At 40.9% G+C, this 20,615-nt stretch overlaps 1 protein-coding gene across 1 annotated transcript in view; it reads right to left on the bottom strand.

Annotated features, from left to right (window-relative positions):
* Positions 1-258: 258 nt before the first annotated feature.
* The window catches only part of SMIM13 (small integral membrane protein 13), a 23,794-nt gene continuing 3,437 nt past the window's right edge, over positions 259-20,615 (bottom strand). The window contains exon 2 of the mRNA XM_049655046.1: positions 259-467. Within this exon, the coding sequence (XP_049511003.1) occupies positions 280-467 (188 nt within the window). The 3' untranslated portion in view covers positions 259-279. The remainder of the gene's footprint in view (positions 468-20,615) is intronic.

Below are 20,615 nucleotides of genomic sequence, written 5' to 3' on the forward strand. Positions count from 1 at the left end.
TCACACCAGTGCAAGAAAATAAGCCCAGGAGGCAAAGAGTAGTAAGTATGTAAGTGGAAAGCTAGTGAAGCAAAAGATTATTCTTTAAGATGGAATTTGCAATGGTCTGATTTGGTTTTATTTAATTCCCTTTATTTTCATATGGCTTACATATAAATCTTTTTTTTTTTTTCCAACTGGACTTAAAATCCAAGTAAAAAAAATGCAAAGCCAAGTCTTTAAAGACAGAGGCTCCTCACTGCCTTTCATCATTCACTAGTACAAGACGAGGGCTGGGGGTCAGTGGCCTTCATCAGCAGGTGCCCTCCTTTGGCGAGCAGATCTGATCCTGTGTGAGGATGACGAAGTGTCTTCTTCTGTTTCAGAGCCTGATGGCTCATGATCTCCCTCCTGAGATCCTGTGTCTCCCACCAGTTCCCGCAGAAACTTGAATTTCGATAGAAAAAGATGCCATACAAAATACCAACCTAAAAAGAGACAGAAACATTAAGAAAAATTATTACAAGCAATTTTATCAATTGAGAACATTCTAGTTAATTGTATAGGCATGGGGGTATTTCACCAAACAGTATGTAAAATACCAATATATATGTGATTACAAATATATTTTTATATAACAAACATTTACTAAGCATTTACTACAGACAAGGAGTAAGAATAAACTCTTACATTATACAAGGGTGGTAAAAAGTTTCTGCCTTCGTGGAATTTAGAATCCAAGCTTGGTCCATCTACATTAAAATTATGATGAGATTATGATATCTACGTCCAAGTGTTTATTTTATTAGAGTCAAATTCCTGAGAGCACTTTTCTGGGGGAAAAAAGAATACACTCTGCGTTTCCTTGGACATTCACATCTCAGTGCTAATATTTACTAAAACCAAGTCTCCTTCAACTGCAAGGTGAAGGCCATGCCATGGCAGGGGCACCCGCACTTCAGTAGGAACTTTGGTCAGGGGCGCTGGGGGCTTCAGCAGTAGGTTAAGCGTCCGACTCTGGGTTCCGGCTCAGGTCATGATCTCACAGTTCATGAGTTCCAGCCCCGCATCGGGCTCTGCACAAACAGCAGGGAGTGTGCTTGGGATTCTCTCTCTCTCTGTCCCTCCCTGCTCATTCTCTTGCTCTCTCTCTCTCTCAAAATCAACAAATAAAACAAAAATGAACTTCCGTCAGACTAAAGCTATTCATAAGTTTCTAGAAATAATAAACTTTCAAAGAAAATTAATACATTTTCTTTCATTACACGACAAAAGAATAAAGCCAGAGCACCACTATCGAGGCTCAAGGTTTTTAAAAACATGGCATTTTCATGTCAGAGTCATTAAAAAGTCTGAACAACTCTACTTACAAATAAAAAAAAAAAATCACTAACCAAGTTTTGTTTGTTTTACGAGAAGTTTGAAGTTCACTACGTTTTAGGTGCCCACGAATAAGGATCAATCAATAAATGAGTGCACAGGATAAAACCTGTGAACCCATGATAGTTGGTCTGAAATGTTAAGAGTATATGAAAACAAACAAAAGTAACCACTGTAACAAAGCTTTCCATGCGAGTGCCTTTCACTATGCCTTCCACTTTATACACTCTAGCAGAAAAGCAATTGATCACAGCATATCCTGATGAGGAGCATTTTATGAAAACAAAATCCAAGCACCTCTTCTACCCCCAGCATTACACCAGACCAGGATGAATGGCCACTGAAGGAAATTTCTAATTCTACTTGTTACTTTCTTGCAATCTCTGAAGGAAAAAAAAAAAAGAAAGAAAGAAAAAAGATCAAGGTAAGCTCCTTGGTATTAAAAGACTAATAACTTCAGGGATTTAACCCTATTTCCCAAGTATTCGCTTTCCTAAACTGCTGAATGGTAACCAACCAAACCACACCACAAATATATTTTGGCCAACTGTGAGTTAAGCATTGAACTCTGTAAAACAGTATTTTAATAAAATTCCAAAGTAGCGTGCTCTTGTCTTTACCCAAAATTCTTTGTAAACACAGGCACAGAGAATTAGCAGAAAAAACTCTGGAGTCAGGAATCCCAGTTCTGACAGAAGACTCACAAAGCTGCTGTAAGAACTAAATGAGAAGGTACATACAGGGCTCAGGAGTCCAGCACTAAGTAAGCATTTTGTAAAATGCTTCGTGCACCTAAGCTGTGGTAGTCCCTGGGCAGTGGGATCTAAGGTGCCTTCTATTTTGTCAATTATCTTTTTTTTTTAATTGAGATATGTTTCACATAGCATAAAACTCCCTCTTCGAAAGTATACAATTCAGTGGTTTATAGCATATTCACAAGGTTGTGCGACCATCACCGTGGTCAGTGTCTGTCCAGAACATTTTCATCGACCCCAAAAGAAACCCCGTATCCATCAGCAGTCACTCCCCATGTCCTTCTCCCTCCAGCCCCTAGCAACCACTTGTCTCCTTTTTCCTGTCTCTACGGATTTGTCTATTCTGAACATTTCATACAAATGGAATCACAATACGTAGTCTTCTGTCTGGCTTCCTCCCGTCCGCGTATACTTTCAAGGTTCATCATCCACGTTGTTACAGGCACCATCATTCCATTCCTTCTTATTGTTGAATAGTATTCCAGTGCATGGACACATCACACTAGGTTTAACCATTCAACAGTGAACGGACATCTGGGTAGCTTCTACTTTGGGGCTGGTATAAAAAAACGTTTCTGCTTTTGGGTGCAAGGACCATTTGTGTACAAGTTTTTGAAGAGACGTGTTTTCATTTTTCTTAGACACCCAACAGTCCAACTAGGAGTACAACTACCGGGTCATATGGTAACTTTGTGCTTAACCGTTTGTGAAATTGCTAAGTCGTCTTCCAAAAAGTGGCTGTGCCACCTTATATCCCCACCAGCAACGCATGAGGCGCCACTTTCTCTACATCCTCACCAAGACTTTTTATTGTCCACCTTCTTTTCCATTACGGTCATCCTAGTGGGTGTAGCACTGTGGCTTTTACTTGCATTTCCCTTGTGACTAAGACATTGAGCATCTTTTCGTGTTTACTGGCCATCTGCGTATCTTCTTTGGAGAAATATCTATTCAATTCCTTTGCCTACTTTTTAAAACAGGTTGTTTGTCTTTTTAGCTTGTAAGAGTTCTTTATATATTCTTGATACTAGACCTTTATTAGATACGATTTCCAAACATTTCCTCCCATTCTGCGGGTTGTCTTTTCACTGTCTTGACAATGTCATTTGAAGTACAAATGTTTTCAATGATGATGAAGCCTAATTTATCATTTTTTTCCTTTGATGAAATCCAACTTATTTATTTTTTCTTTGTTTGCTTCTATTTGTGGTGTCCTATCTAAGGAACCAATGGCTAACCCAAGGTCATAAAGATTTACACCTGTGTTCTTCTAAAAGTTTTAGTTTTAGGTCCGATCCATTTTAGTTAATTTTGGTGTGAGAGATTCAAATTCATTCATTCTTCATATGGATACCAAGTTGTTCCAGAACCATTTGTTGAAAAGGCTGTTCTTTTCCCCATTAAATTGTTTGGCACCTTTGTTAAAAATCAAATGACCAGGGGCGCCTGGGTGGCTCGGTCGGTTGGGCGTCCGACTTCGGCTCAGGTCATGATCTCAAGGTCCGTGAGTTCGAGCCCCGCGTCGGGCTCTGTGCTGACAGCTCAGAGCCTGGAGCCTATTTCGGATTCTGTGTCTCCCTCTCTCTCTGCCCCTCCCCTGCTCATGCTCTGTCTCTCTCTGTCTCAAAAATAAATAAACATTAAAAAAAAAAAATTTTTTAAAAATCAAATGACCATAAGGAGGTGGGGTGGTAAAAAAAAAAAAAAAAGTCAAATGACCAGATTGATGTACGATATCTTTATGCTAGTACTGCACCGTCTTGATTACAGTAGCTTTGTATTAAGTTTTGACATTGAGACTGAAAGTCTACCATCTTTGTTCTTCTCAAGGTTGTCTTGGCTGTTCTGAGTTCTTTGCATTTCCATGTGAATTTAGAATTGCACTGTGGACTTCTGCAAAAAAGGCCGTGAGAATTTTAATAGGGGTTACAGTGAATCTGTAGACTGACATGGGGGCCCTACACAGTTTTTTAATACTTCCCTGTACTGAATGTAATTTTTCTACAACAGACACACATGGGTTTTGATAAACGGGAAAATCAGGGGAAAAACAAGTCAGAAACTATAAGTAAATCATGAACACTCTATAGATGTGTAGGTTTAAACATGCCAATGCCATTAATTGGCCTAAATTATTAAAGCCAGTTGATTTCTTTTATTTTCAATATTTTTTAAATTGTTTTTTTAATTTAATTTATTGTCAAGTTGGCTAACATACAGTGTATGCGGTGTTCTCTTGGTTTGGGGAGTAGATTCCCGTGATTCATCGCTTACATACAACACCCAGTGCTCATCCCAACAAGTGCCCTCCTCAATGCTCAACACAGAGCCAGTTCATTTCAATAAATACTAAGGAAAACCCGTAACTCTTGGATTAGTTGTGACTATCGAAGATGACAGTCTTGACCTCATAAAACACAAAGATTCCAACAGTGGCTGCAAGGTGTAAAACGACCATAAAGAAACGTAAGGGTTACAGGTTTAAATTTTTTTATTAAAAAGAGACTACAGTGAAGGGCTGGCATGACTGGAACTCCACCATGAAACACTACAGTGCCCTTGCGACGGTTAAGACAAAGCGAAGTCTCCTAGCACAGAAATCTACAAAATAAGGAATTGAAGACAGCCGTCACAGTCAGTTCGGGAAGCTACAAAAGCATTCAGCGAGATCACAAACTCAGCTTTAAGAAAACAAAAAAATGTTTTCAATCTCTGCCAACAACCTATGTAAGGGATTCAATCTCGAGTCAAAATTCAGAACGTGGCTGCCAGCGAGACGCTTGAGTTCAGAGCAGTAAGTTACGGCTCAGCACCCCCTCCTCACCCGCACCAGCTAAGCCATTCAACTTCACACCTCTAATGTTTATCCCCCAACCTGGAGAAAAGAAAACTCCCCACTCTGGTCTGGGTGGAAGATATGCAAGGGCTGGCAGTGGAGGGGGGAGCATGTGGGTAGTGACACTGCTTCCCACAAAAAATCGTGAGGTAGAGAATTCCAGATACGGAGTTCATCTGCTGGCCGGCCACAAAGAACAAATACTCACCGTGCCTGTTTTTCAGGGGCTACTATAATGACAGGGTAGGAATGCAAAGCTAAGAGAGAAATTGCAGTGTTGATAAGAACTGCGGTGGTATTCACTAAAGTGAGGGAAGTTCAACAAGCTGTTCTCCAAGTAAAATGAGTACGTTCTTACAGAGATAGAGATAGAATTTGTTGAAGACAGATGTGGGGGAAGGGAGTTTCCATATCACAGTACTTACGAATAGTAACATCTCATGCTTCTACAAAGAGTATTAGTAGTCTGAACAAAGGATGACACCAAAAATTCCAGGCAATTTGATCAAAAACAAAAAAACAATCACACGGGCTGTAATTTATTTTAGAAAAAGAACCATTATTAAAACCCCAGTGGGTATATACCAGGAAAAGCATGACTTAGCAAACAAAAAACTAAGAGAGGTACTATCACCGTGCCAGATAAAACTAACAAGATAGTCACTGACTGTGTTAATTAGACATGGAAATCATATTAGCTAACTTTTTTTTTGTCCGACTTGGGGACAGGTACTATAAGGAAACGCTTTGCACATATTTAATGGCCAAACTGTCACTCAGTTTAAACTGTTTCTTCACGTATTCCTGGTAGCTGATTAATGGGGCCCTGACCTATTCATCTATAGCACCTTACTTGTACTGATCTTACGACCAATACAAAGTAGAAAGGCATATACACATTCCTCTCCTCTTAGGTTAATAAAGCAGCTTTTCCTTCAAGTAACAGAAACCTTGGCTTATCTTAACCAAAAAGAGGGAATTTATTGTTAGCTTACAGGAGAGTCTCAGAATGCATGGGAAGAAGCACCCTTACTGGGGACAGAACAAGAAGACTCTTGTGAACTGAGGTAGTTCTCACAGCATTATCTGTTTCCCTCTACACACTTGCTTCACTTTCTTCTCGGCTTATCTTGCACATAGCTGCTTCTTCCCAGTTCTATGAAAGACTTCTCAGTTCATACCCTCAAAAAAAAAAAAAAAATATATATATATATATATATAAAATAACATAATAAAATAAAATAAAACCTTGGAATCTCTATCCCAACTTGGGTCACATGTCAGCCCCAGGGCCAGTGTGCATCTCCTCAGTTGGGTATTGTGAATGTGGCTGTCAGGCCTACCACGTGGAATTTGTGTGATCTTAGCGACAGCAGGGGGGTGATGGGATAGCCTGGAGAAAGAAGCCAGTAAAGCTGTCTCTTCTACTTCCATTAACAACAGAGTCCTGGAGGACAGTCTCCACTAATGAGTCACTCCAAAACAAAACATCCCAGAGCTAGGCAGACAATTCTTCTGATGGATAAAGTCTAGCCAAAACCTTCAATAGTCTTGCCTTGATTCCTTCAAAACCTTCAATCTCCTCACCCTGATTCCTTCTAAACTGCAACACAGTGCAACCTTTAATGAATGTCCACACTGCAAGAAGTCCTCAACTTCTTGAAATGAGAAACTACTTACCTAAGGAGGGGTGAGTGAGATCAGAGAAGGCTGGGAGTCATATTCTCCCTTTTACAGAAAAGAACACATGTAAATGCAAGGCAAGTTCAAAAGCATTCATTATACAATGGAATGACCCTCGTTAACGATAGGTGACTACCACATTACAGCCATTCACAACAAAATCACTCCAACTGGCCACTCATCACACTCTGCTAGGAAGCTTTGAGAAATTACAGCTTCCCAAAGACTCATGCCAGATAAATCATACCCCAAGGACTGCGCTTACTCATTTTTTTTAAAGCTCCCTAAATGATTCTGATGCACATGCAGGTTTGGAAAAAAGAAATGAAGAAGACACATGAGTGCTGTTGCAGCTCAAATATGGAGATGAGCCAAGGAAAAGGAAAAAAAAGATGAGCAGTGGATCAGCAGTGGGGAGGAGGCAAGAAACCAGCTGAGCAGGCCATCTAACAGAGAAGATCGCACTTGAGAAAAGGCCACAAGAGCCACATTAGCCGTTAATAGGACAAAGTAAGTGTATGAGGGGGAGCTACAAAGAAACTTTCCCAGGCATCGCTGGTAAGGGGGGCGATGCTGCAGAAGGATGATGGATGTGTAATGAAGGATGTAACGGATGGTCGGAAGTTGGACGTAAAGAACAATCATACCTTTGCTCCAAGTAGAATTCGGTTACGACCCGGTTAACAGAATGACTTAATGAAACACTTACGAATCTGAAGTTCATTCTGTTGTATACTATGAACATAAGAGAAAACAAATGGGAAGTTGCGTAACATAAAATGAAGCATCACACTCTATCTACGTGTTACTGATGTAAGACAGTATCGAATAGGAGAGGGGAGTGTGTGCCGGGAGGTGGAAAGGCATCACAGACACAAAGGACAGAATCAACAGATTTACGACTGTGACTTTCCATATTAATAGACCAGCTCAATTTGGACTCTGGGCCCTAGTGACTAACTTCTACCAGATACGTGTATGTATCTTTGTGGAGGAGTGGGATAAAAGGAAGAATAATCACTACGAAGGCTATCTTTTACTGAAAAGGACTTACCCTTGTACCCTGCACACCTGCAGCCGACAGGAACTCTCAGGAACTCTCCCGGGAGTACAGCTCATATAATCCCTCCCACTGAGACCTGATATGCAGGTACCACAAACTCCCTACCTAACCTTACTCTATGGGATGCGTGTCTTGTGCCTTGTCCTGGGATTTAGTAAGAGAGAAATGGGAAGGAGGAAGGGAGAAAAGAAGTGGCGGAGGAGAATTGTCCACAATTAGATGTGTACGTGTTAAAACGAGTGCTGCAGTTTTTCACAGTTTCAAAGGCAAGTCTGCACCTTGCTGGTCTCACGCTGGTAAGCACTGTATGTCAGAAACACTGGCTGGCAACACAGGGTGTATATTCTGGAACAAGCAAATGAGCACTCTCTTGCGTGTGCCAACAATTAAGCGTTATTAGCTCAAAGGATGAATTTCATGAAACACATCGTACGTTGTTTTCCTGTGCAAGATAAACGTGCTGGCAGCAGAAGGGTGGTGATAGCAGATGAACCTGAGTGATGAACCAACACCATCAACACACCACAAGCCCAAGGGACGGTTGTAATTATAGAGTTCTCCCTTTACAAAGTGCTTTTCTATTCAGCGTCTCCTCTAATCCTCCCAATTACACTCTGAATTAATGAGACTAGGAATCATTACCCCTATTTTCTAGATAAGAAAATAAGAGAAAGTGACTCAACCACTGAAGAAAGCCAGCTAGGCAAAAGAGAGCAATGAATTTTAAAAGTGGATCAAATATCACAGATTTTTGTGGTGAAAGGACGGCCGAAGGACAGAATCACCAGTTCAGATTTAAACACAAAACATCAATTAGAGAATGAGAATTTGATATCACCACCCAAGATCTTTTCAGGTCAAAAGCGCAGCTACAGTATAATCACAAATTCTTGTCTTGGTGGAATCAGTCCAATGGAGTTGCATAATCTCACCTTCGTGATGGTATCGAAGTGGTTAACTACCTGGCTCAATACCAGTCTCAATGTGTACAAAGCTTTTTTCCACTTTCAACCCTATGACTGATTTTTAGTTTAATCTGAAGGTAGCTAAGGCTCACTTCTAAGATAATATATTCAAGGCCATGGACACAGGCTAAGTAAAAATAGAGCCATGCTCTTCCACCTCTTACCACAATACTCCCTCTACCGCCCGCCCCTTTGGTAATGACCCACTGGGCAACGCTAAGTTATAAGCCCCTGGAAATACCACTACTGAATCAACACAAGGTTGAACCACCAATACCTCCACATTCAAAACTCTTTTACCCAATAAACACAACATTTTTTAAGTTGCCTTTTAAAACCTCTCCTCTTTCCTATTTTCTTCGTTGGTGACCACAACACTCTCACAGATCCAAATATTACCTCTATTACAAACGATAACCAAATTTTCCCTCCATGCCTCCCACCTTTCTTGAACCCGAGGGAGGAATGGTTGGCTTGAACAACAGCTCCTTCTGATTTTCTTCTTTCTGTAATGGGTATTATATCCTCTCCTCCTCATCTCTCTGGTGAGCAGTAGTTCCTTTGCAGCACATTGTCCCTCCTCTACTTTACCTCAGTGCTATATAATATTCTACCTCGATAAACCCTCTTCCATCTGTTTCCTTCTCTACATTCCCAATGCCATTTTCTATCCCAGATCAAAACCTTATTATCTGCCAACTGGATTATCAGCATAATCTCTTATAGCTCATATGCATGTTGGAGCCGCACTGCTTGGCCATGAATCCTAACTCAACAACTTACTTGCAACTTGGGCCAGTTCACCTCTACGTGCCTCAGTTTCCTCTTCTGTGAAGTGGAGATAACAGTACCTACTCTCAGAGAGTCACACTGATAATAAAAAGAATATATATAGTAGGCTAAAAAGATGCCTGGCACATAATAAACGTATATGAATTGTTACTACCATTGTTACTATTGCCTAGGCTCCAGTCTCTTCCTCTCTAGGGCAAACTCTATAGATGCAGGGCTATTACCACTGTTATTAAGGGTTTTAAGCATCATTGATACATAACTTTTAAACCTTTCTACTGCACTGTCTCTTCAGTGTGGTGCTATCTTGGGTGACGGCTTTAACACTGGGGGCTCACTTCCGTCCTCATTGCATTAATAACTGTCTCTCATTCCCCCCAAGACACAAGTTTCTTAAGACAAGGAAATGGTATGGTTTATCAGTGTCTTTCACTCTATTCCCTATGTCTTGAGCATGTCTGGCAAAGAGTAGATACACAAATCAAATCAACCAGCCTCCATCCTCTCAGCACCCAGCACACAGACAAAACCACCCATGAGTTTAAGGGTTTAATGACTTTCACCAATTAACCCATTTCACGGCTCTGAAGATGGCTACTACATAATGTAGTTACAAGTGGACAGAACTGCTTAAAGATACTGAACAACCTTATCAAACAAGTTGACCTAACACGTACAGAACATTCTATTCAATAACCGTAGAATAATCATTCTTTTCAAGTGTATATAGAACATTCACCGAAATACACCATTAATCAGTCTCAATAAGTGTAAGAGTAAACTCTCTTAAAAAAATTTTTGTTTAACATTTATTTATTTTTGAGGGACAGAGACAGAGCACGAGCAGGGAGTAGAGAGAGAGGGAGATACAGAATCCGAAGCAGGCTCCAGGCTCTGAGCTGTCAGCACAGAGTCCGACGTGGGGCTTGAACCCACGAACCGCGAGACCATGACCTGAGCAGAAGTCAGACCCTGAACCGGCTGAGCCACCCAGGCACCCAAGAGTAAACTCTCTTAAATTTTATGACACAAAATGTATTTTCTGACCATAACAAAAATTAAAGTAGAAATGGATGACTAAATGATATATGGAAAAAAAATCAAATATTCAAAATTTAAGCAACATACTCCTAAATAATCCATTCAAACCAGAATTCACAGGCAAAACTAAAATTAGTTTGAACTGAATAATTTTTTTTAATCAAAAGCAATACCCGAAAAGAAATGTATTTCATCATTTAAAAAAAAAAAAAAAAAAAAAAAAAAAAAGGAAGGCCTAAAATCAGTCATCTAAGCTTCCACCATGAGAAACTAGGAAAAGAAGTACACATTAAACTCAAAGTAAGTAGAAGAGAGGCGCCTGGGTAGCTCAGTTTTGAGCACCCAACTCGATTTCAGCTCAAGTCAAGATCTCATTGTTTGTGGGATCAAGCCCCACGTAGAGCTCTGCACTGACAGAGCAGAGCCCGGTTGGGATTCTCTCTCTGCTCCTCCCCCACTCATGCCACACACACTCTCTCACTCTCTCTCAAAATTAATATATAAAAAACTTTTTTAAAAAAGGCTGATTGACTTTTTAAAAAAGATAAGTAGAAGAAAATAAAGATATCGGCATAAAGCAATGGAATAGAATATCGACAACTAATAGCGGGGAGAAAAAATGAAACCAAAGTTGATTCACTGCAAAGATCAATAACATTTATAAACTTCTAGCCAAACTAATCATGTGAAAAAAGAGAGAAAGGACACAAATAACCAATATCAGGAATGAAAGAGAAGACATCATCACAGATGCTACAGATATTAAAAGAATGAGAGAATACTCATTCTATGAATGTCCACTTTGTGTCTATAAAGGCTCACTTGAGAAGAAACAGACAACGAGAGTAGCCCAATGTCTATTTAAAAAATTGAATTTGTAGTTAAAACCTTCCCCAAAAGAAAAGTTCTGGCCCAGATTAATTCTATGGAACATTTAAGAAAGTATTAACTGTGGCAGACACAGCTTAGTAACCCCAAAGAAGTCAAGCCACCGTGTAACTCTTGTGTGACCTGTCCCCCATGAGTGTGGCCACAACGTGTGTCCTACTTCCAACGGAATACAGCAAAGGTGAGGGATAGTTACTCCTTTTATGAGGTTTTAAGACACATGTAAAAGGATTCTGCAGGTACAGTTAAGGTCCCCATCAACTGATTCTGAGTTACTGAAAAGGGAAATTATCTTAGGAGGACCCAACTGAATTAAGTGTTAAGTCTTTAAAAGAGACACTGAGCCTTTCCTTGGTATCAGAGAGATTCTCCCACTGGCTTAAAGAAGCAAGCCACCACAAGTCCTACAGTCACAAGGAACTGAACTCTGCCAACAGCCGTAAGAGGCAAGCTAACACCCTGACTGCACTTGTGAGACGGACAGTAGAAGACCCAGCTAAGCCATCCCCACACTCCTGACCTGCAGCAACTGTGAACAAATAATTATGTTTTTGTGAGCCGTTAAGTTTGTGGTAATGTGTTATGCAGCAAGAGAGAACTAATACCCTAATTCTAAGTAAATTCTTCCTTCCAAGAAATAAAAGAGAAACACTTCCCCACTCGTTTTTGATGAGGTCTCCAAGGACCCTCAGGACAAAATCAGATAAAAGCATTTAAGAAAGCTACAAATATTCCTCATGAAACAAATTCTGCAATATACAAAAAAGATACATATGAAAAGGATAACCATCAACATATAAAAAGAGTCTATCTGAGGAACTGTTGGGTTGCTTTAACATTCAAAACTCAGTGTGAGACACCATGTAAACACTTAAAGACTTAAACACTTAAAGACTTAAGACTTAAACACTTAAACACTAAAGAACATGATCATCTCAACACAGAAAAAGCATCTGAAAAAAAATCCAACATCCATTTCTGATTTCTAAAACATTTCATCAGGTTAGGAAAAGAAGGAAAGTTTTCTTCTTCGACCTGATAAAGAATATCTACAAACAGGGCGCCTGGGTGGCTCAGTTGGTTAAGTGGCTGACTTCATCTCAGGTCATGATCTCACGGTCCGAGAAGTTTGAGCCCCATGTCAGGCTCTGTGCTGACAGCTCGGAGCCTGGCTCCTGCTTTGGATTCTGTGTCTCCCTCTCTCTCTGCCCCTCCCCCACTCACACTCTGTCTCTGTCTCTCAAAACTGAATAAATGTTAAAAAAAAATGTTAAGAATATCTACAAACAACCTACAGCTAACATTACACTGTCCAGTGAAAGACTACATGTTTATCTCTGAAAGATCAGGGAGAAAGATCTGCTCTCAGCTCTTTCACTGCTATACTAGAGAGGTACGATGAAGCAAAAACTGAAAAAGACACAGATACTGGAAAGAATAAGTAAAATAATCTTCATGTGCACTTAATACGAATCTCTGGGTAGAAAATCCTATGGAATTTACAAAAACTAAATGAATTCAGCAGTATTGCAGAATACACTGTCAATATACGAAAATCATTTATATTTCTACATATCAGCAGCAAATATTAAATGAGTACCACACACAATAGCACCAAAAATATGAAACCTTCACAGTTAAATTTGACAAAAGTAATGCAAGAATTGTATTATATATTGAAATACGTAAAATGTTGCTGAGAGAAACTGAAGTCCGAAGAAGAAGGGGGGGGGGTGGGAGAAGGAAGGGAGGGAGAAGATGGAGGGGGGAGGAGGAAGGGGGAGGAGAAGGAGGAGGAGGAGGAGGAGGAGGAGGAGGAGGAGGAGAAGGAGGAGGAGGGAGAGATACAATATGGTCATGGATCTCAACCTTAAGATGTCAAATCTCTCTACCTTCACCTACAGATTCAATAGGTCTATTCTGGCAAGCTGATTCTGAAGCTTAAGGAAATGCAAAGGATCTAGAATAGCAAACATTTTGAAAAGAGTAACACTGCATAACCTACGCAATTGGTATAAGGATACATATATGTCACTGAAACAGAAGAGTCCAGAAATAAACTCATATATAGGGTCAACTGATTGTCAGCAACTGCCTTTTCAATAAATGACACTAAAACATCATTTTCAACAAAAGATGCTAAAACACCCTTATGTAAAAAAGGGCCCTGATCCTTAACTCAAAAACCATACACAAAAAAATCACCTCAAAGATCACAGTCCTACAGGTAAAACCTAAACTATAAAACTCATAGAAAAAAGTATTTGTGACCCCGGGGTAAGCAATGACTTCTTAGGATTCAAAAAGCATGAAATATAAAAGAAACTGATCAATGGAACTTAAAATACAAAACATTTGCTCTTCTAATGATACTTAAAAATGAAAAGGCGGGGCGTCTGGGTGGCTCAGTCGGTTGAGCATCCCACTTCGGCTCAGGTCATGATCTCGTGCTCCGTGAGTTCGAGCCTCACGTCCGGCTCTGTGCTGACAGCTCAGAGCCTGGAGCCTGCTTCAGATTCTGTGTCTCCCTCTCTCTCTGGCCCTCCCCCCGTTCATGCTCTGTCTCTCTCTGTCTCAAAAATAAATAAATGTTAAAAAAAAAAAAATTAAAAGGCAAGACACATCAAAATATTTATAAAACATGTATCTGATAAAAGACTGTCCCCCCAAATACACAAGAATTGTTACAACTTTATAATAAAAAGATAATGCAACTTCTTAAATGGGCAAAAAATGTAAACAGACACTTGACAAGAGAGCTGTTGGCAATGGAAAATGTTTGGCAGTTTCTCACAGAGAAATGAAAACATATACCCCACCAAAACTTGTAAATGAGTGTTAATAATAATAGTAATACTTGTATCAACCCAAACTGGAAATCCTAACATCCATCAATCAGCAAAAGGATAAACAAATCGTGGTATATCCATACAATGGAATATTATCCATCAATTGAAAACCTGAATCACTGATATACACAACACCACAGATGGATTCAAAAGCATTGTGCTAAGGGAAAAGAAGTCAAACACAAAAGACATGCTGTATGATTCCATTTACATTAAATTCTAGAAAAGGCAAAATTATGGTTATGGAAAGCAGTGCAAGTGTTCCCAGGGGCTTGAGGAACTGACTACAAAAGGACATGAGGGAACCTTCTGGAGTGATCAAAAAGTTCCGTATCTTGGGTGTGGTGGTGGTCACACTACTGTATACGTGTTGTTGTTGTAAACTCAACAAATCTCGTCCTTCCTTTTCTGTGACCAACAGACATGTTTTACCTTATTCTCTCACTATCTTTGAAATGTGTATTATCATCCATCTCAATCTAAGGACAGTTTATGTGTCTAAGACCAGACTTAACCTTTGAAAATCTATTTTCCACACATCAGTTAATTCATACTTCTTCACGAATACAATCCTCCGTATTCCCAGATTCTATTACTTGCACTCGGCTAAAAGTAGAGGTTGTGTGCACTGCTCAAGTCACAGGGAGTAAGTACGTGGCAGTGCTGGTTGCCTGTTTAAAGCTGGATCAGCCAGAGTCCAACTCCGCTCACTAGCTCCCTGACGAGGGAGACAGCACAGCAGGAACCCGGGACTGGGCACTAGACAGGCCTGCAGATTTGTCCGTCTGGGGTCTGCTGAGCCAGGTTCAACCACAAGGCACAAGGAAGCCAACCCCTAGGGAAGGGAGAATGTGCCCACGGAGACAGACAGCTGCTTCTCTCTGCTCCTGCAGGCCCCCACCGAGGCTCTCCCGTGACCTAACGGCTTCAAATCTCAAACGCTCTTCAGACACGGGCAGACAGAGCAGACGAAGTGGCATCACTGTTGTCAGGCCGTGTCAGGCCACGACCACTCCCAGCCCCTACACCGTGGCCTCCTGATTTCAAACTCTCATCAACCCTAAATACTGACCTACCTGCTTTCCTTGCTTCTAGCCTCCCCAGTCCACACACTGTAGCTAGAACAGCCTATAAAATTCTGAGTTCCTGCTAAAAAACTCTCAGCTCCCCAGTGTCTATCAGAAAGCATAAATTCTGCAGGCGATGCATATAAAATGCCACAATCTGGGTGCTTCCTGCCTCCATCTACAACCTCATCTTAGCCAGTGCTTCAAGGACTAAGCGTTCATTCGTTTACTCATTCATTCGAATATTCGTGAAACACCTGCCATGTGCCAAACACCATCTTTACTGAAACCTATTGGCCCAATAAGGAAATCTAGGCAAAAATAAAGTATTGTGAGGGAAAGGGGCAGGTGTGTGAAAGGCGGGTATCTTACAGAGAGAGGTTAGGGAGGCCTCGCTGACAACTAGAAGGACAGCGACAAAGTTGCCATTTACTGAGATGGAGAAGGCTCCCAGATCAAGAATGCGGTTTTAGATATGCTTGTTATACTCATTGTTCGAGAGTTTTTATGACCCCATTTCCAGGCCCCCTCCCTCCTCGAGGTGGGGAGGTCAGGGGGTGGAGCTGAAACATGCCACCCTCTAATCCCATTTGTTCTTCTTAATGACCAGCCCCTGGCCTCAAACCACCTAGAGGCCCCACCCCCAGCCACCTCCCTGCAATGGTCCAAAGATGCTATGAATAAGGAAAGATGCTCCTATCCCCCCAAAATTCTAAGGGTTTGGGCAACTTTTTGCCAGAGACCAAGGACAAAGACCAAATATATTATTATCCCACGGAGTTGAACTCCTTAGTTGATGACTACTCTTCAAGCCACAGGACAAAGAAAACATTTGTTTCTCTTTGAAAATCAGGTAACAACAGGGAATAAGTACACACACCCAACTTGATGAATTTCATGTAAAATACAGTGTGCCTACCTTAGACTTTTTCTTAGATTCTTACAAATTTGTTGCTGAAAGTAACAACTAATTTGTATCCTCTTCCAGAATGTGTGATTTAGTGGTAGAACCAGGTTTTCGGTACTTATCTTTGTATCTCAGAACCATGCTTATAAGACAGGTTCAAATATTTGAGGGAAGAAAGGGCATAGGACATCTGACCATAAATGGGAATAAATGAGAAAGGTAAAAACAATGCCTAAGGTTTTGTGCATAAACTGAAAATAAGGAGTTGTTTTGGGTGAAGATTCTGGGCTCTATTAAATAACAAGAAAAAGGAGCAGAGTCATGTATGTGAACTTGGAGCTCAGAAGCCTAGATCTTACTCAAGTTACATTGCAGGATTTTTTTGTAACTTCAATACCTGGGATTCACTGTCTTGCCACTTCGAAGAATAAAGAGGTGGACACAAAATGAACAGCAGGGAAAAGTTTATTAGGGTGCAAGAAAGTAAGAATAGTATGAAAGCTCTCTAAGAGAAGGAGCATTTGAAAGTGAATGCCTGTGACGACAGCAGGGGACTTTGTTTTACAGGGTTTTGTTCAGGCCTCTCTACTTCCCCGAGTTTCTTCTCAGGTGCCACCTTTATTGCCTGGGTAACTCTAAAAGCCTACTCACTCCTTTTTGATTGGCTATTTTCTATTGTATGAGGGGCGGTCTGTGGCCATCCTGTTCCCTGTGGGTCATAAGGTTTTAAGGTCTACTGCTTATTTTTAGCTAGGTCTTTTGTCAAATTCCTGGTAGGGGGAGTATGTGGTCTGTTACATTCTTCAGAGGAACCTTATGCCCGAAGGCGTCTGCTGTGGTCAGACCCTCCCATAATTGTTCCAAAATTTGTGTTTTTCCCCAGCCAGAGACCTCAGGTCCTACCTGACCTTTCCCTCTCTGCCTATTTTATCCTATCTTTCCCTAATATGGTTACCTTGTATGAGTGTCTTCCCCGTTGGAGTAAAAGGCCCTCAAGAGCATGGATTATGCTTCATTAATTTGTGGATACCCATAAGCACTGCCACAGCACCTGAACATGAATGAGTTCCTTCAGTGCATTTTGAGTAATAGGAGAGCCATCCATCTCGAGACCACCTTGGTTTGTACTACCCTGAAGACTTGTCGGTAACAGTTTTAACAATTTATACTGGGGAATCTTTCTTTGTTCTTTCTTCAAATATAGGAGGGTCTACTACAGGCCAAGCACTACTCTCAAATCCAAGGACAGAGCCGTGAACCAGCCAAACAAGGTCCCTGTCTTCATGGAGCTTATACCCTAACTGGGGAAAACGAACTCATAAAACAGCTCACCTCAGAAAGGGCTAAGAGCTCAGAAAACCAAGGATCACCGAGATAAAAAGTAACTGGGTGAGTTACCCTAAGCGGACGGGGCAGGTCTCTTCTGCGACAGCAGCGGATGTGAAACGTGGATGAAGAACCAGCCACGTGAAGAGACAGAGGAAGATTGAGGGCAAAGGCCCTGGGGAGAGTACAAGGCTGGCCTGTTGGTAGAAAGGTGAGAGCAGCGGGGAGGAGAACAGAGGTGAGTGGAGAAGCAGGAGGGGCCACATCAGGCAGATCCTTGTAGCCACCGCAAGGGATCTGGATTGTATTCCAAGGGAAACGGGAAGCCACAGGAGGATAGGTTTTAAGCAAGGAGTGACATTTTCTTTTTAATTTTTTTTTTTTCAACGTTTTTTATTTATTTTTGGGACAGAGAGAGACAGAGCATGAACGGGGGAGGGGCAGAGAGAGAGGGAGACACAGAATCGGAAACAGGCTCCAGGCTCCGAGCCATCAGCCCAGAGCCTGACGCGGGGCTCGAACTCACGGACCGCGAGATCGTGACCTGGCTGAAGTCGGACGCTTAACCGACTGCGCCACCCAGGCGCCCCAAGGAGTGACATTTTCTAAAGGGTGGTAAGATGATCTGGCAGAGCAAAGGAAACAAAAGTCTGGACGGCTGGAAAGACGAATATCAAATGGAGCCAAAATTTACTCAAGAACTATGGAAAAGATCAGGACTTGGGATGGGAAGACGGGAGGGTTGAGGAGGAAAGAAAAAAGGACTGGCGGAAAGTCTATTTGCAAAGCTGACACGCAGGCAGCCAAGTGTAAAGCACCCAAGCAGAAAATGAGAGGATTCTCCTCGGAAAACACGGAATACCCATGGAGAAGAGACCTCCAGCCACCAACAATTGGGGACTCTCCTAGAGAAGAAGAACTTGCTGCCAGAACTGACACTAAGACTTGATTACCAACTTTTACTTCCTCACCCTTAAACATGAATACAGAACAGAGCAGTAGACATTTGTCAAAATCTCCAATCGCAGAAAGAATCCAAAGCAAACAAACCAAAAGAAAAGATATGGAAGAAACAAAGACAATGCAGGGAGAAGAAAAACACTTCATTAAAAACTACAGTTGACCCTTGAGCAATACAGGTTTGAGCTGTGCGGGTCCATTTACACACAGAATTTTTTCAATAAATACAGTACTATAAATGTTTTTTCCTTATGATTTTCTTAATGACATTTTCTTTTCTGCTTTACTGAAAGAATACAGTTGTAATACATACCCAAAATATGTGTTAATTGACTCTTTATGTTCTCAATAAGGCTTTTGGTCGACAGGGAACTATTAGTTAAGTTTTTGAGGACTCAAGAGTTACCTGTGGATTTTCAATGGGGATTCGTGTTCAAGAGTCAACTGCATAACTAACATGCTTATAAAGAGAAAATATAAAAGCATAAAGCAAAAAGAGGTTCTGGAGAAGCAATCAGAGAACAAGTTCAGAAATTAAAAACTGGGTAACTGAAATAAAAACATAAGAGATAGAAGATAAAACCCAAAACATATCCCAAAAGGGAAAGGAGAAATGATAAAAAATAGGATATAAACAGGTAACACTACAGAACCAGCCCATGAGGTCCAACATCCAACTAACAGAAGTGTTTTTAACTGAGAGGACCCAGAAAAATGGAAGGAAAAGAATATACCAAGGCATATAATTATGACATTTCAGAATAACAATGATAGAAAAAACTACCAGAAAGTATCTAGAGACAGAAACCAAGTTACTTATAAGGACAAAGAAACAGAGGGCATTCGATTTCTTAAAATCAGGCCTAAGAAGCTAGAAATCAATAATCATTTTTAAAATGTGGGTGAAAATTATCTACCACCTGACAATTATTCAAATTATCAATCACGTATAAAGGTGGAAAGTTTGTCTAGACATTTTGACATCAATGAAAGACATTTTGACATCGATGAAAGATATGTTCAGGCAGGCATTATTAGCTCAAAAAGGTTATTTTCCATGCATTTTTTTTCTCAGAAAGCGACCAGAAAATGTGCTCCTGCAAAACAAGATTATAAATTGAGAATGATGATGACATGAGATCCAGAAAACCAGGGTGCCAGCAGAGAAAGTCAAGGGGAGGCGAGATGGAAGGAGAGCTCTGGGGTTGGATGGCAGAGCGAGACCAAGGGGCAAAAACAGTGTGCACACAGCAAAAAAGTAAGACTAGGAGGTAAACTGAAAAGGCAACTGTTAACTTCAGGAAAAATGAAGAACCATACAAGAAAGGAAGTGAAGTCATATTACATCATTTGACCAGCAGGGACTATTTACACAGTTAAAATATAAATCTTGACTCTCAAATGAGCCAAAGGCTGTCGTTACCAATGGCATGCAAGGAAAGAAGTGGGGACTCTACCATGGTTAATAAATAATGCCTACGTTGCAAAATCAAGAACTAGCTATGAATAAATTATTTACGAATATGAAAGTAAATAGGCAAAACAGTGAAACAGAGGACTGAAGGGAACTACTTTATGCCTTTAGTGCTATTGACTTTTGAAACTGCTTCTTTTGTTAAAAACACTTGAGAAGGGGCGCCTCGGTGGCTCAGTCAGTTAAGCAGCTGACTCTGGATTTCGGCTCAGGTCATGATCTTATGGTTTGTGGATTCCAGCCCCACATCGGGCTCTGTGCTGACAGTGCAGAGCCTGCTTTGGATCCTTTCTCCTTCTCTTCCTGGCATGCTCTCCCTCCCTCTCTCTCAAAAGTAAACTTAAAAAAAAGGGCGGGGTTCTGTTTTAGATGTATTAAGTTTGAGATTCTTTTTAGACATCCAAGTGTGCTATTAAGAAAAGACATTTGGGCGGGGGGAGGACGCCTGGGTGGCTCAGTTGGTTACACGTCTGACTTGGGCTCAGGTCATGACTGACTTTGGATCCTGTCTCCCTCTCTCTCCCTCTCTCTCTCTCTCTCTGCCCCTACCCAGCTCACGGTTGCTCTCTCTCTTTCAAAAATAGAAAGAAAGAAAGAAGAGAGAAAAGAAAAAGAAAAAGAAAAAGAAAAAGAAAAAGAAAAAGAAAAAG

The sequence above is a fragment of the Panthera uncia genome, assembly GCF_023721935.1.
Source record: "Panthera uncia isolate 11264 chromosome B2 unlocalized genomic scaffold, Puncia_PCG_1.0 HiC_scaffold_25, whole genome shotgun sequence".
Classification (NCBI taxonomy): domain Eukaryota; kingdom Metazoa; phylum Chordata; class Mammalia; order Carnivora; family Felidae; genus Panthera; species Panthera uncia.